Source organism: Oryx dammah, unplaced genomic scaffold, assembly GCF_014754425.2.
Source record: "Oryx dammah isolate SB20612 unplaced genomic scaffold, SCBI_Odam_1.1 HiC_scaffold_17, whole genome shotgun sequence".
Taxonomy (NCBI): Eukaryota; Metazoa; Chordata; class Mammalia; order Artiodactyla; family Bovidae; genus Oryx; species Oryx dammah.
In genome coordinates this window covers 49,510,043-49,526,042 of record NW_024070201.1, presented here as the reverse complement: position 1 = coordinate 49,526,042, position 16,000 = coordinate 49,510,043, and the positions used below count along the sequence as shown (strand labels likewise).

Here is a 16,000-nt window from a genome sequence, read left to right as displayed (position 1 = left end):
CAGACCTGGAAAGGCAATTTTGAGACCAGTGAAAGGACTTTCCTGGCGGTCAGCGCTTCCAATGCAGAGAGTGCTGGTTGGATCCCTGGCCAGGGAACAAGATCCCACATTCCCTGGGGCTGCCCGTTCCGGGCGGGGGCGACCCCCGCCCCCGCCCCCCAAAAAAGACCAGGAAGTCCACTGCACGTTAGCAGAGTCTGGCTTCCCTACTTGACTCTGAGGTCTTTGAGGGCAGGGACCATGTTCCTAGATTTAGCTCCCGCTTCTAGCAGGGCCTGGAATACAGAATATAATAGGGACCCAAATATTTCCGTTGAAGGCATACATAAATGAATGTATGCACCAAAACGGGAAACTGAAGGAAGGAAAGGACAGACAGGAACGGCGAGGGGTAAAATCACCAGCGATTCTGAGGTAGAAGTAGACTAATTTTCCTGGTACGCAGCACAACAAACAGTCCTAGTACTAACACTGGTCGCTGCCAGCTATTTTTCAGCAGGGATTGGCCAGCAAATACGGCCTGGGGAGAGACAGGCGGGGCTACAGGGCCGACAGAGCTGGCGCGCCAAATTTCCACCCAGCACGTGACCGACGTATGGAACGTCACTTCCACTCTGGTGGGGCGGGAGCGGGAAACAAAAGAAGAGCAAACACGCATGCGTTTGGTGTGTCCCTGGTTCTGGTGGGCTCTTCCGGTCAGGCAGAAAGAAGTGCTTCCGGGTCGCCGCCGGCTGCCGCCTCCCGGCGCGGTAAGTACAGAAGCTTAGGCTGCGGCTCCTGACTCCTCGTCCCTCCTTCCCTCCCTACCCCAGAGAAACCCCATTCTCCTGATCCGCCTCCTCTGGAGCTGCCTGCTCACACTCCCCTTAACATTAAAGCGCGCCAACTCATTGGCCGCTTCCTCGAGAGTAAGCCCCACCCCGTCACACAAGACCCGTCACTCATTGGTACGACTTCCAGTCACTCAGCATTTCTTCCAGTTAATTGGCCTTACCCTCCTTTCGCGATTAGCGACCCTATAAGGGCAAATGCCTGTCCGAATCCCGCCCCTGCCTTCTTGTTGGTCAATTCCACGATTGTTATAATAATAAGCAGAGAATGGGTGGTGATTTTACGACGATGGGTTGGTCTTTCGGAGCCGCGTTCTTTGGCCTTTCAGTACTTCGAGGGGAGGGGGACGGGTGTTATTGATCCTGTTAGACCCGCCGGGAAGCTGCGGTACACGGAAGGGCAGCAGCTAGCCCCGGATTGGTCAAATAAATTAGGGCAAGAACAGAATTAGACATAGATCCTTTTCTCCTCATCTCTCGTGCCTGGCCTGGATCTACTCCCCGCAAGCGTTCCCCCCTGTTTACCTTGTGACCTAGAGCCAGTCGTTGCCTGTTGCTGGGCCTCAGTTTTCCTGTGAGCTGAAAAGTTTTAATTCAGATTCTCTGGGACCTCCCTTGTCAGCTCCCTCCCTTGTCAGCTCCCTCAGCCGCTTAAGCCGAGCTGAGTTTATGTATTCTCTCACATGTTAGTTCATCTATTCAGTCTTTCATCTACTTATTTACTCATACCTTTAGAATGTCTTACTGACACGTGGTAACACTTCCCTTCCCTGCCCCCCAGTTTGGCTGTGGTTCATTATAGAGGTGGTTCGTGTCCTAAATTTCTGACACAGGGTAGGTGTGGGCTGGGTCAGTATGGAGGAGCAAAAAGTAGGTCTGGTGTTTGGAGTGGGTAGAGGTAGTTTCAGTAGAGTTCTGCCATCTTTAATTTTGAATTTTGTAATGCCAGTCTGCATTCTGGTTTCCTCTCTCTACATTTGGCTTCCATTCTCTTCCTTTCTTGAACAGCTTACAAACAGCTTTACTTATCCATAAAGTAAATTACTAATTGTTAGAATAATAGTGAAGTGAAGTCGCTCAGTCGTGTCCGACTCATTGCGACCCCATGGACTATAGCCCCGCAGGCTCCTCAGTCCGTGGGATTTCCCAAGCATGAATACTGGAGTGGGTTGCTATTTCCTTCTCCCAAGAATAATGGTGAGGGTGGTAATTGTTATTGTCCCATTTTACAGATGAGGAAGCTGAGGCTCAGAGGTTAAGTGACTTGGCCGAGGTCAAATAGCTAGTAAGTGGTGGAGCCAGGACTCAAACCCAGGTCTGTCTGATTCCCACAGGGTAGGAGTGCGTCTCTGCTACTGTCCACTCCATCTAATCCCCAAGTCAAAATGTCAGCAAATAAAATCTAAAACCACACACATCTGAGAGAGCTGGATTCACCTGACCCTTTCCCTCAGTCTAGGAGCCATGTCCACCTTGTTCCCCTCACTCTTCCCCCGTGTGACTGAGACACTGTGGTTTAATTTGGATCGACCCTGTGTGGAGGAGACAGAGCTGCAGCAGCAAGAACAGCAGCATCAGGCCTGGGTGAGTGAGAACCTAGCACAGCAGGGGCGCTTCAGTCAGGCTCCCCACTCCCCTTCTCTGGCCTTAACCTGGCCCTCCTCTGCAGATCTGCCCTGGGGGAGGTTTTTGTCCTGAGCTGGGGGCCTAGGTTCTCACCTTTGTGTTTCCCTAATTTGCTGAAGACTGTGGGACCTCTAGGCCAGATCAGAGCCCAGGCTCTTTTCCCTACAACACAGGAAGTATTTTTTGACTGTCTGTCGAGGACCTTGCAGATGCCATGTTCTAGGCTGGTAGTGTCACTTCATCCTCACCATAATCTTATAAGGAAACCAAAAACCAGAGAGTTTACAAAGCTAGATCAAATTCATAAGTAAGTGGCAGATGACAGGAAAGAGACTGAATCTTCCTGAGAGTCGTAAGGAAGCTTCTCCTCCACACTTGGGGGTCTTCTTGGGGGCAGGGCAGGTGAGTGCCATGCCTTTGACTGCCCTGCTTGGGCCCCAGCCTTGCTCTCCTCCCTGTTTGGCCACAGCTCCAGAGCATTGCAGAGAAAGACAACAACCTGGTACCTATTGGCAAGCCGGCCTCAGAGGTGAGTGGCTCCAGCAGGTGGGGCCTATGTGGGGCTCAGGTGGACGGAAGCTCTGCTCTAATTCTGGAAGTCTGACCTCTGACTCCAGAGTAGGTGTGGTCTTCAACTCTGGTGGAGGCCAGAAGGAGGTAAGAGAGAGGGTGGGTAGTGGGCCCAGCACTAAGGTAGTGCACCAACCAGCTAGACTCGAGTGGGACAGGATCAGGGAGTGGAGCTCATTCATTGGCCCCAGAGAGAAGCTCCAAGTGGGCCAGTCCTTGCAGTGGCCCAGGCAGACCTATAGAACCTCCAGGCTCTTCCCTGCCTCACCAGCACTATGACGACGAGGAAGAGGAAGATGAAGACGACGACGAGGACAGTGAAGAGGACTCAGAGGATGACGAGGACATGCAGGACATGGATGAGATGAATGACTACAATGAGTCACCTGATGACGGAGAGGTCAATGAGGTAGGCAGGGGTGTAGCCAAGGGAATGGAAACCCTGGATCCTGCCAGGGGCAGGACCTGGGACTGGGGCTGGCTGGGTGGCTGAGGCCCCTCCCCACCCACACCCAGCCTCCTCTGCAGGTGGACATGGAAGGCAACGAACAGGATCAGGACCAGTGGATGATCTAGGTAGACAAGAAAAGGTGGTCTCAAGAAAAGGGGTCCAAGGATGGCCCTGGACTCCCTGCAGAACCAGCTGATCACCCACCCCCATGCCCCACCCCAGTGCCTGAATGCTCATCCTCGGGCACTTCCTCAGCTGCTGCCAGGACCTGATCTTCTTGGTCCCTCCCAGGCCATCAGTCTGCCCTTGAATCCCCAGGGCCTAAGCCCAGCCCACTCCCTTCTAGCCAGCATCTCACCCGTTGTTTGTCAGATCTAGTCTCTTTCTAACTTTCTTTAATAAAGACACAGGACTGATTTTTTTCCCCATGTCTATTCCCTATTTCTTGGTGGAACCTAGAGGAGGAGTCCAGCATCTTCTCTTGAGCTTTGGGGAAAGGGTTTTCAAGGGACTTCAGGCAGATCTACCTGGCCATGTGGGCTGGGGCTAGGGAAGGCCATAGTATCCCTGGCTGTCATCTGAGGCTCCACTGCCATTTCCTCTGGCCCAGCTTGCACCCAGCCATTCCTGCGAGCCCTCTAACTTAGTGTTTACTGTTTTCCTTTGATTCCACCCAAAATAGCATGGGGTTGGGGAGAGTCGGGGGCAGGTTCTCTGAGGCCCAGAACTGAGAGGCCCCTGGGACTCTCCTAGTCAACCTCCTTGGTGTTAGAACAGATTAAATCTCAAAACAGGGCAGAGACTCCCATGGAGTAACCCAGCAAATCAGTGACAGGGCTGGGTTCGGCGCTCAAGCTTCTTGTCTGTCAGTCCATGACTCTAGAGTGGAAGGAGAGGAACCAATGGAATCACACAGCCTGACAGAACTTGAGGCCTCAGGTTAGTGTGGAGCCAGAGTGGGACAGAGGTGGAAAGAGAGCCCCTCTAGCCCTGAGCCCAGCATGTGTCAATCCACAAGCAGGGAATGGAGGGGAGGGGATATTCTGAGGTCTGTGCTTGGGGAGGGGGAGGGGGAGGCAGCAGTAAGTACCTCTGCACCTGGACTCAGCCAGGCCCCGCGTAGGTGAGCTGGGCTATGCCATCCTTGATGGCAGGGAAGTCAGGGAGGCCAGTATGGTGGAGGCGGCAACGGTAGCGGCCACAACTCTTGGCATACTGCAGGAAGCGGGGTGCGCCAGGGAAGAGCACATGGTCAGCTAATACAGTGGCACCAGCTGGCAGCAGGGCATGGCCTTCCAGAAGCTGCAGGTCCCGCAGGTAACATCGGGGCCGGTGCGCCAGGAGCACCAGGTCAGCCCGACTCAGCTGGTACTGGGTTCTTAGGCGTGGGATCACCTCCTCTGATCTCCCCACGATGAGCTCCACCTGTGGGGGGAGACACTGGAGGTGAGATTGGGAGGGACGACTGTTCTCCCACACCAGACCCCACTAGCATTTGGCATATTTTGTGCCAGGCCCTGGCCAAGGTCCCCATGTGTGTTCTATTTCCTCTGGCTTCAGAACAAGAAATCAGAACCAGAATTGTGATTTCCATTTTACCACTGAAGAAGCTGAGGTTCAAAGGACAAGTGCTTTGCCCAGGATCACATAACTAACAAGAGGCAGACTAAGGTTTGGACCTAGATGGGTTCCAGAGACTTTCCTCTTAACTGCTGCTTTGTCATCCAGCAGCAAATATGTGCCAGTGACTTGAAAGAGGAAGATAAGAACTCATACACTCTCCAAGGTCATAGTTCCTAAGAGGAGCTGTTTATTTCTCCTAGGTGGGAGATGGGGGAGGCTGACTAGTGTAAGGCCAAGGGTGGTAGGAAAGAGATCAGGATTGGGGAGGTGGGGCCTGACCGTGTGTTCGTCAAAGCCAGCCAGGCGGATGAGTTTTTCAGCCACTGCTGCTGTGCGTGGATCCTGCTCCACGGTGAGAAGGCGACCCCCAGGGGGCAAAGCACGGGCAATAAGCAGTGTGGAGTACCCACAGTAGGTGCCCAGCTCCAGTGCTCTGGCAGGGGCCTTCTCCTCCACCAGCCGCATCAGGATCTGCCCTGTGGGAGGAAGTGGCTATTGCAGCAGACATGGGAGACGATGCAGGGGGCCTCATAGAAAGGGGTCTTAAATGCCCACTTGCCTCACTGCAGCCCCCAACTGGCTAGAATCTCATTTCTTTTTTGGGTTATAGTCCTAGTAGCCCCATTGGTCTCCCTGCCCCTCCAAGCTTGCCTCCTTCACACCAGCCACTAGGAATCTTTCTAACAAATCTGACCCTATTGGTTCCTGTTGTTTCCTATGATCCTAAAGGCCTTTGGGATTGAACATGGGATCGAACATGGGATCCTCAGCCCGACATTCAGAACTTTCTTAAACCTGATCCTGTCCTTCCTTTCCGGTTTCAGCTCTCAGTTCTTCCCACCACAACAATCCTGAACGACTGCGCCCAGAGTCAACCATGCTGGCTCATTCCTTCATGCCACATTCAGATACACGGCTGGCTTTGTCCTGCTCCACCACTATCCTCAACTACCTGGCCAACTCGAAAGCAATCACTCTAGGCTCAGTTCAAATGTTGCTTTCTCTGGGAGGGCCCAGGTGGAAAGCACCACGAAAATCCTAAGAGATTTTTGTTAGACCTTCCAGTTTCATTCTCCCTTGTTTTGTTCCTTGAAATATCTTTCTAACCATTGAATTAGATGAATCTCTTAAATAAGACTCCAAAACACATGTGCTGGGAGATGGGATTCAGACAGATCCAAGCAGACAGCTACCCTGAATGGGACAGGGGAGCCTCCAAGGTGAGGGAGAATTACATAGGTTACATAATTACAAGGTTATGGATTATGTGCTGACATGTTTATTCCCCCGTATTATGCCCCCTTTGAGGCCAGCCTTTGTGGCTGATTCATCCCTGTGGCTTCTACCTCTTTCTTCCCCAGCACTTAGCACATGCCTGATACAAAACAGGTGGTAAATTTTACTGGATGAATGAGTAATTTTACCCAGCTTCCTCCTTTCCAGAGGAGAAAAAAAGAGATCCATTGAAGATCAAGAATCTGCTCAAGTCACCCAGTAAGACAATGGCAGATTGTGAATCTGCCTTCACCATCTTGGAGGTGCTTCCCGGAGCAGAAGGCTAGGAAACACTGACCTTTGGCAGGCCCCATGTGGCTCAGGTACTCGCAGTGGCTGCTCCAGTGGTCCAGAGTGGTGAGGATGTGACCAGGGTCCCCAGGCAGGGCATGGGTGAGCACATAGCTGAAGGCCCGCTCCTCCATCCGCAGCCCTGACAGGCAATCTCGGAGGCTCCGGAGCAAGACTGTGTGAACCAGGAGTCGGAAGTAATGCCGGTACCTCACCAACAATGTCACTACCAAGGGTAGGAAGGCCAGCGCGATGGCAGGGGACATGGTCCCTACCTGGGCCCTGGGGTGGAGGAAAGGAGCGAAACCCACACGTCATTTGCCTGTCATTTGTGCAGCCCTTACCAGTGGCAATTATCCCCGTATTTTACACACCATGGCTCAGAAAGGCTAAGTTCGTTGCCCAGAATCACAGAGAAGAACCAGGATTTGAATCCAAGCTGGTCTGATTCCAAGCCCATACACTTTCAAGGACTGCATGCCACCTAAGTTCAGCACCCAATCCCAAACCATCTCTTCCCACTTCTGGACCCTGGTTCATCTTCACCTTGCTCCCTTCATCAGTTTTGTATTATCTCTGTAGTCTCCCTTTTCAGGACCCCTTTCACCAGTTCCTGTCTGAGTTCTCCTCCCACCTTACCCAACGCCTGCTTGGTCTCTGACCCATTACTGTGTAGCAAAATAGCACATCTTTGTAGTCAGGAACTCCTTCACTGTCACTGCTCTGTGTCAGTAAAAGGCCATCAAAATACTCCATAAGGATGAGATATCCTTACCACCACAGAACTCTCCCTCTGTCAGCATTTCCCTGGAAGGTGAGAATGGTCCTTGATTGGCATATTTATTCCCCAGTTCTGTCTCCCCTCTCCTGCACTCCCCTCCTCTGTCCTCTCTCAGAATTCCCTTCACAGTCACATAGACACACAGCACACACTTTCCCCTAACTCAGCCTCTTTTCTCTCCCTCATCTTGAGACACCCACCCCTCTATCCCTATGGACCCTATCTTCTCCCGTGCCCTGGACCTTTTTACCCTTTTGAGGCCACTGGTGGTAGTTTGGGGGGGGGTGACTAAAAAGCATGTATGAATGGGGTTAATAGGTAGGTGAAGTGAAGTGAAAGTTGCTCAGTTGTGTCCGACTCTGCGGCCCCATGGACCATACAGTCCATGGAATTCTCCAGGCCAGAATACTGGAGTGGGTAGCCTTTCCCTTCTCCAGGAGAATCTTCCCAACCCAGGGATTGAACCCAGATCTTCTGCATTGCAGGCAGATTCTTTACCAGCTGAGCCACAAGGGAAGTCCATAGGTAGGTGGGTGATGGTGAATCTGAACTCGTGTGCTTGGGAACCCACATTCCAGGGCCCTGCTTACCTGGGCTGCAGGCTCCTGCTTGGGAAGATCAGAGCATAGGACAGGAGGGGGAGTCCTTGGGGTGAGGAAGAACCCTAAGGCAGGCTGGACTTCCTCTCAATTATTGATGCTGAGGCTGCTGTTGTTACCTGAGACCTGTGGTTCAAGTTACCAGCCCCAGAAAGTGCTGGAGTTGCCTCCAACCCTTCAGGATCCCTCAAAGAACTTACAGAACTCCAGGACCTTGATTTGAGGGATAACAGAACTACTCCATGACCTTGATTTGAGGGAATAACAGAACTACTTGGTTTGGTGACATTTCCTCCAACCCCTTGATTCAAGACATGGGTTATGGTGTGAGCCAAGGTGATTGGGAGCTTGTAATTTATTAATTCCAAATTCTAAGCCAGTGCTAAGGATCGAGTCACAGAGAAAAGTCAGATCCTGTCCCTGTCCCCAGGAACTTCACCTTTGGTAGAAGAGACTGATACAGGGACAGAGAATACAATATAATGTGATTCCTAGAATGCCTGCTCCATGAACACCAGGACTTTTGGCAAGCAGACCAGGTTGGGGAGACAGTGTGTCAGCCCATGGGTGAAAAGACCAGAAAGTCAATCAGGAAACTTCCTAAGTATTTCCCTGTGGTTGGAAAAGCAGGATCTGCAAGATCTTGCACGACAGTCTTGGACTTGGGTTCAGAGTCCAAGGGAGGATGTGTAATGGTTCTAACAGCACTGACTATGAGCTTTGTGTGTTAGATTGCTGCTGCTAAGTCACTTCAGTTGTGTCCGACTCTGTACCACCCCATAGACGGCAGCCCACCAGGCTCCCTCGTCCCTGGGATTCTCCAGGCAAGAACACTGGAGTGGGTTGCCATTTCCTTCTCCAATGCAGTAAAGTGAAAAGTGAAAGTGAAGTGTGTTAGATTGCTCTGCTGTAAAAAGGCAGGATTGAAAGAAATGCCTCAGGCCAAATAAATCAGTGAGGTGGCCTCTACCTCCGCCACCAGGATTGAGCTCCACTCTGCTTCCGTTTGTGAAGGTATAAAGTCCCTTCTTCCAGGAAGTCTCAGAGCCCTACTCAAGGTTGGGTGCCACACCCGCTGTGTGAGCCCGGGCCTGGCGCCAGCCAACTAGGCCCTATGGGTGTGTACCCACACTGCGCTCTTGGAGCGTAAGGCCTGGACTCCACTTGCCCTTCTAATGTCATTCAGGAGAGTATTTCATAACCGCAACTGGTATAAATTCACTCACTACCCCACAAATATAGCCTGGTAGCTTCGGGAACTCATATATTTCACACGAGGACTTTTACACCCCGCAGTGGACGTCTCCAGCTGAGACCCGCAAAAGCTGAAGTCATGTGACCCACCCCTCCCTTTCCTTGCATCACGTGTCTGACGGCCTGTCACGCAGGGTGTGCCTTCCCATTGGTTGGCTATGATCACGCGGTAGGGGCGGGGCCGGAAGCTTGGGTTCTGGCGGCAGCCACGGCTGCGAAGCCGCTCCGGGAAGGGGTAGGCACGGGGGCGGTGGTTACTTGCTGGATCCTGGTGCCGGTCATGTGACCGGAAGGGCTCGTGACGGACGCCGTCCCTCCTCGGCGCGGCCTGAGCGCCCGGCCCGACCCCCGCCATGGGGTGCTGCTATAGCAGCGAGAACGAGGACTCGGACCAGGTGCGGCCGCCGCGGGCGGGGCTCGGGAATGAGGGCTGAGATCCTGGGGCATGGGGCCCAGAGAAAAGCGTGCAGACGAGGGTCACCTGGACTGCAGGGCTTACTGAGTACGGAGGCCCGGAGGGGACAGATTACAGAGGAGACGCCGGCCTGTCTCCTGTTCCTTTTAAAGCCCGAGTTCTTTCTGCACACCCCCGACGTTAAGATGTGCAGGCAACCGCCTGTCCCGCTCGCTCCTGCCCCTTCCCCTACTTTCAGACGTTTACAACTTGAAGGGTCCTCAGCCTCCGTCTCTGGGAAGCACTCCCTTCCCAGCTTCTTGTGCCTTCTCTATGCTTGTATTAATGGGCTTTGTGAACCCATTGTAGAGGTGGGTAAGCTGAGGCTCTTGAATTAGATTGCCCCGATATGAATCAGGAATCTGTGTATACTCTGAATCCTGGGGTTGAAGAAGGAAGGTCACTGCTGGTTTGGAGTTAGGGAAGGCCTCTGGAAGTTGGTGTCATTTGAGCTGATCAGTGAAGGATTTAATAGACACAATGAGGGCATTGAGACGGGAATTTGGAAGGCAATGAAACGGGTTTAGCTTTTGCTAGATTGCGGGGAAAGAGGTGGGATGGGAGCTCACTTTAACCTGCCTCAATGCAGTCCCTGCCTGGGGCCTGCGGGCTCCTGTACCTAGAGGGGTGTTCCGGGTATTCGGCTGTAGATCTGATTCCTTGGCAGAAAGGGTTAGGTTGGGGCGGCCTGTACAGTTTTAAATTCTGCCTCTTCCCCTTGGTGTAGTCTCACTTCTTGCTACACTTTAATCCCTGCCCTGCCTGCCTAACCTTTTTGAGGAGGGGAAGACCTTTTCAAGAAGTCCTAAGTTTGCTTGAAGTCCTAAGTCTCACTTGCTGTCTTGGTTGCCACTGAGCCTGGATTCTACATTTCAAAACATATTGACAGGAAAACTGTAGAAAGATTTCAACAAGTAGTTCACAGTCTAGAGAAGTAGATGGTCACAGAAATGGATTATGTCACTGGTATAGGGGAAGTAGGTCTTTCCCCAGTGACTCACATGAATCTATTTTGGGTCAAAGACTTAAGCTTGGGAAAAAGTCATTTGTATGGGAGGCACGGGTGGCCCCTGGATCTCACTAAGTCTCCAAACACCCAGTGAACATATATTCATATTTCTATGCCTTATCTTAGGCATGCCATCCAGGCAGTACTTCACACTTCACCTCCGGTAAGAAATTGAAGACAATACTCGTTTCTACTAGGAAAGCTATGGCCTAATGGGAAGTTGTCCCATAAAGTATAATAATGGACTCTTGCACAGAATGAGTCAAGGGTTAACTTTTTGTGAGAAAGGATACCAGCTTTTGGAATTTCTACTCTCCTGAGTCTACACCTTCCCCTTGATGGGCTTTCACTTCTGGTCCTAGCACCCAGAGATGGTGCTTGATCAGTCCTGGGTGATTTTTTTTTTTTTTTTTTTTTGACCGTGGACCATTTTAAAATTCTTTATTGAACTTGTTACTGTATTGCTTCTGTTTTATGTTTTGGCTTTTTGGCCAAAAGGCATGTGAGATTTTAGCTCCCTGACCAGGGATTGAACCTCCTCCCCCAGAAGGCAAAGTCTTAACACTGGACTGCCAGGAAAATCCTTGTCCTGGGTGATTTGAGGCCTCAGGTGGAGAAGGTCTGCTTACCTAGTCTATAAGCCATAACCATTCACTGTCCACTCTCTCAGGTCTTGGGCAGGCCTCTCTCCCATTCTCATATTGGACTCTTTGTTATAATAATAAAAAGATGTACATTATGTTACAGTTTTCAAAGATCTTTTACAGTTATCTTGCTTGACTCTTGTCCAACATCTGTCATATAGGTTCTAGTTATGTCTATTTAAAGGTGAAGAAAAAGTTGAGAGAGGCTAAGTGATTTAGCCAAGCTTATAAAACAGAGGGCTTCCCAGGTGGCATAGTGGTAAAGAATCCACCTGCCGTTGCAGGAGATGTGAGAAATGCAGGTTCAATCCCTGGGTCAGGAAGATCCCCTGGAGTAGGAAATGGCAACCCATTCCAGTATTCTTGCCTGGAAAATTCCATGGACTGAGGAGCCTGGTGGGCTGCAGTCCATGGGGTCTCGAGAGTCAAACACGACTGAACGATTGAGGAGACACACACGTGCACACACAAAACTGGGAAGTGCTCCAAGTAAGGCGTTCTGCTGCCAAGGCCTGTCTGTCCATTGTGCTAAGCAGTGTCTTCTGGCTGTGCCCACAGACCAGGTGGCTAGTCATAGGCAGACCACAGACATGTCTGTGAAGAGAAGATGGGGAAATTCCTCCCAGGTTGACACTGGCTTTAGGACAAATCTTGGTGTGAAAAACCCTCCCCTGTGTTACATTCACCGCCTTGGGGGTGGGGGCGATGTTATTTGTCCACTCTAATGGTGGTAGCATGGCCTCTCCAACGAGTTTAGGGCTCAGGAAGAGAATCTAGTTCTTTTCCTTTTGTTTGGCCGTGCTGGGTCTTCACTGCCGTGAGGGCTTTTGTCTAGTCGTGGCGAGCAGCATCTAAGCTGCGGTGTGCGGGCTTTTCGTTGTGGTGGCTTCTCTTGCTGGAGAGCACTGGGCCTAGGGCATGCCAGCTTCAGTAGTTACAGCACTTGGACTCAGTAGTTGCACAGAGCCCTCCTGGGCTCTAGAGCACAGGCTCAGTAGTTGTGGCGCACAGGCTTAGTTGCTCTGTGGCAAGTAGGATCTTCCCAGATCAGGAATTGAACCTGTCTCTCCTGCGTTGATAGGTGGATTCTTTACCACTGAAACCCAAAACAGCCTTGTTCTTGAAGGACCCCGGATAGGGGAGAAGTGGCCTTGTCCTGCAGGAGCATCTGTCTGAAGTGGGGCTGGGGAAAAGATGGACATATAGAAAGCGACTCAGGCTTTACTGTGGAGCCAACTTTCCTTAGAGATGGTTTAATCTTTGGCACACAGTTTGTCTTTCAAGTTCTTTAATACTTAGCCTGTGTTTTAGGTGGGTCAGGGGGTGTCTAAAGGAGTTGGGAGCTGATGAGGCAGGAGCCTAGAGCTTCTGTCTCACACTGTTGGGAACAAAGGACATGGGCAACCTAGGCTTGAGAAAGAAGAGTAATGTGAAAGGATTGACCTTGCCTAGGGTGGGGCAGGAGGAAGTGTGCTGTGTAAGGAGAGTTGAGGAGCTGTTGGCAGGGGAGCTGGGAGCCTGCGAGTGTGAAAGACTGTAATAGGAACTGAGATGGGCCTGGAATGGAGCACTAAGGAGTCTGGTGGTCTGGCACTGAAGGCTGGTGAGTCAGCTCTAGCCAGGGTGGCCCCTTGTCCCTGGCATCATCCTGGGTACCCTTGTTCTTTATACTTTGGATACGCAGCATGATGGCTTATCCATTTTGCAGCTGACACAAAGCCAGCAGGGATTTACAGCTGATGGGCTCAAGGCAGGGTTGTATTCAAAAAGATCGCAGTAGATTAGATCAAGGGACTAAAACAAGCTGAGGAGAAGTAACACATAGCATTATATAGGACCTGGGAGACTTGGTTTGGTCTCAGGTCAGTTCAGGGGTTGTGGTGATTGGCATGGGCCGGCAGAAACAAGCCTGCTGACAGTAAGGAAGCCACGTTCACAAAGGTGTGGTGGCTTGGCGAGGGCAGGAGCAGCTCCGTAAAGGCACTCTGGGAGCACCGAGTTAGGTTCTGGGAATCCCACGCAAAGAGGAAAGGAGAGTGAACGCCTGAGAGTAGAAGGGGCCTACCCTCAAGAAGGCACCCTTAGACGGCAGGACCCAGAGCCAGCAGCTGGGACTCCTGAGATAATATGAGGAATGGCCATTGAGAGGTTGAGCTTGCTTTCCCTTGGGGCCCAAGGCCTTGTCTGGCCTCACAGGGCCTTTGGGAGAGACAGTCTGACCAGAGAGGATCTGGTCTAGGGGATCAGAAGGGCCATAGTCGGGCTCCTGACTTGTATCAGTGTCCCATCTAGACCCCACTGCTTTGGTATTTTCCACCTTCCCTGGTTTCCAGCCTCCAGTGTCCTTTCTCTACCAGGTGCTGGGCTATTTCCTGAAGCTGCAAGGCCATGACTAAATACCTGCGTTGTGCCTCTGTCCATCTTTTCAGGGCCCCTAGGACTGCTTGGTTCCACTTTAGCTCATCCTAGACCACCACCAGCCTAGCTCCCAAGGGCAAGCAGGATCTCGGTCCTGGAGCGGACGCTTCCATACAGTTGGGCACTTGGGATGTTCCTAATAGAAATATTTTTGGTGGTTAAAGGTCAGAGCTGGGCTCAGAGGAGAGGCTGATGTCTCCCCTGTGGTCTCTCCTAGGACCGAGAGGAGCGGAAGCTGCTGCTGGACCCTAGCAGCCCACCCACCAAAGCCCTCAATGGAGCCGAGCCCAACTATCACAGCCTGCCCTCTGCTCGCACCGATGAGCAGGCGCTGCTCTCCTCCATCCTCGCCAAGACAGCCAGGTGGGCATCACAGGACCGGGCCTGGGACAGCGCTCCTCCATGCGTGTTAAAGACTGGGATGGGGGGCCAGACCCAGGATGCAGGGGACAGGTCAGTGGGAAGAGGTACTCCTGGGCCCAGTTGTGCTCCCGTAGGCAGGCAAGGACACGATTGTCAGATAGCCCTGGAGTTGTCACCTGGCAGGGAGTCTGTTTGGCCCTCTCAGAAGCACCATTCACGTCCTTTCTCTTCTTTCCCCAAAGCAACATCATCGATGTGTCTGCTGCAGACTCCCAGGGCATGGAGCAGCACGAGTACATGGACCGGGCGCGGCAGTACAGGTGCGCTCCCGGCCACTTGCAGCCTGAGGCTGCTGGGCCCTCCCTCCTCCTCCCTCTGCTCCAGCTGTGGAGCCCTGGCCCCGGTCCAGGCTCCTGGTCTGGGTGCGGCCCAGGAGGGTGGCCACAAATCACTCGGGTGCCTCAGTCGATGTTCATGTTGACCCAGCTTGCCCCATGACCTCCAAGGGTGTGGAGAGCAAAGGAGGTGGGCCTGGAGAGGCTTTGCGGCGATCTAAGGCCTCATCACCTGCTTCTCTGGTCTGAGGGATGAGGCCTGCCTGGGCTGGTTGGGCCTACTACTGTGGCCTGACTGCCTGTCCCCACCCTCCCCTCCCCTCCGCCAGCACCCGTTTGGCTGTGCTGAGCAGCAGCCTTACCCATTGGAAGAAGCTGCCGCCGCTGCCGTCTCTCACCAGCCAGCCCCATCAAGTGCTGGCCAGCGAGCCCGTCCCCTTCTCTGACTTGCAGCAGGTGAGCCACCCCTCACCCCACCCTCTCTGCCTCTGAGGAGCTGGAGAGTTAGAGGGAGGGAACCTGGTAGCCTGTGGGCCCTGCTCTCTCCCACCTCACTCTTTCTCTCCTCCCCATGCCCTCTCTTCAACCTTTATTCTTTTTCTACCCTTTGTTCTTTCCGCCTGCCTTTCCCATCCACGCCTTTCTCTTTGGCTCCCTGTCCCCCATCGTTTCCTCCTCCCTACCATCCAGTCCCCCTCTCCCACTCCAGATCTCCCTTCTCACTCCTCTGTTTCTGTCTCTCCCCGTCCCCCTGTCCCAGGTCTCCAGGATAGCTGCTTATGCCTACAGTGCACTTTCTCAGATCCGTGTGGACGCAAAAGAGGAGCTGGTTGTACAGTTTGGGATCCCGTGAAGAGAGGGGGTCCCTGGACAGCTCTTCTTCTCCTCTCTTCGCTCCATCTCCACCCTGCCTCCCCTGGCCCCCAGCCACACTGCGGCTTATACAGTATCCTAACCTGCTACTAATCACAGAAGAAAGTGGAGGAGGAGGAGAAGAGTGAGGCGAGAAGCCTGAGCAAGTGAGGATGCAGCAAGGGAGGGTAGAACCATTTGGGACTGGCCTTCGAAGCTCTGGCCAGGGGTGGGGTAGGGGGTCACAGGGACAAGGCCTGGTAGCTCTCCCCGTCACTGGGAAGGTGGCGGTGCCAGTGTGGGGGCGGTCACTAGGGGGCCTGTTAGGGCCCCCTGCCCACCCTTCCTTGGCCTCATTCCTGTCCCCCGTCCCTGACTTGGTGCTCCCATGCACCTCACGAGGGCCTGTGACCAGGGTATGGAGGAGCTTGAATTTGAACGAGTTAAGTTTGTATTTCTAGCACCCTGGGTTTTTACGTTTGGGGTTTTTTGGTTTTGGTTTGTCATCCTCGATAAAGGACATGTATCCATCTGTGTGTTGGTTCCCGCCCGTCTGTCCTGCCCACTACCCTCCTCGTGGCTACTCCAATCTGTGAGCGGCATGATGGACAAGGGGGAGGGGGTA

General features: G+C 52.8%; 3 protein-coding genes across 13 annotated transcripts; 2 read left to right on the top strand and 1 right to left on the bottom strand.

The window, feature by feature from the left end:
* Positions 1-624: 624 nt before the first annotated feature.
* ANAPC15 (anaphase promoting complex subunit 15) lies at positions 625-3,904 on the top strand. 11 transcript variants are annotated; one of them, XM_040258742.1, is made up of 5 exons: positions 625-749; positions 2,290-2,414; positions 2,926-2,985; positions 3,298-3,435; positions 3,555-3,904. In XM_040258742.1, the coding sequence occupies exons 2-5, from the start codon at positions 2,295-2,297 to the stop codon at positions 3,600-3,602; spliced, it is 366 nt and encodes a 121-aa protein (XP_040114676.1). In that variant the 5' UTR covers positions 625-749; positions 2,290-2,294; the 3' UTR covers positions 3,603-3,904. The 11 variants fall into 11 exon arrangements, with proteins under 11 accessions (XP_040114676.1, XP_040114674.1, XP_040114682.1 ...); XM_040258740.1 differs by having other exon boundaries at positions 3,543-3,904; XM_040258748.1 differs by having other exon boundaries at positions 629-749; positions 2,285-2,414.
* On the bottom strand, positions 3,899-7,771 carry LOC120876722 (transmembrane O-methyltransferase). Its single transcript, XM_040258734.1, has 3 exons — positions 6,674-7,771; positions 5,380-5,576; positions 3,899-4,902 (listed from the first exon to the last, which is right to left on the bottom strand). The coding sequence occupies exons 1-3, from the start codon at positions 6,930-6,932 to the stop codon at positions 4,582-4,584; spliced, it is 777 nt and encodes a 258-aa protein (XP_040114668.1). The 5' UTR covers positions 6,933-7,771; the 3' UTR covers positions 3,899-4,581.
* Positions 7,772-9,458: 1,687 nt separating this feature from the next.
* On the top strand, positions 9,459-15,909 carry LAMTOR1 (late endosomal/lysosomal adaptor, MAPK and MTOR activator 1). Its single transcript, XM_040258752.1, has 5 exons — positions 9,459-9,695; positions 14,043-14,188; positions 14,431-14,508; positions 14,853-14,979; positions 15,284-15,909. The coding sequence occupies exons 1-5, from the start codon at positions 9,654-9,656 to the stop codon at positions 15,374-15,376; spliced, it is 486 nt and encodes a 161-aa protein (XP_040114686.1). The 5' UTR covers positions 9,459-9,653; the 3' UTR covers positions 15,377-15,909.
* The last annotated feature ends 91 nt before the right edge of the window (positions 15,910-16,000 follow it).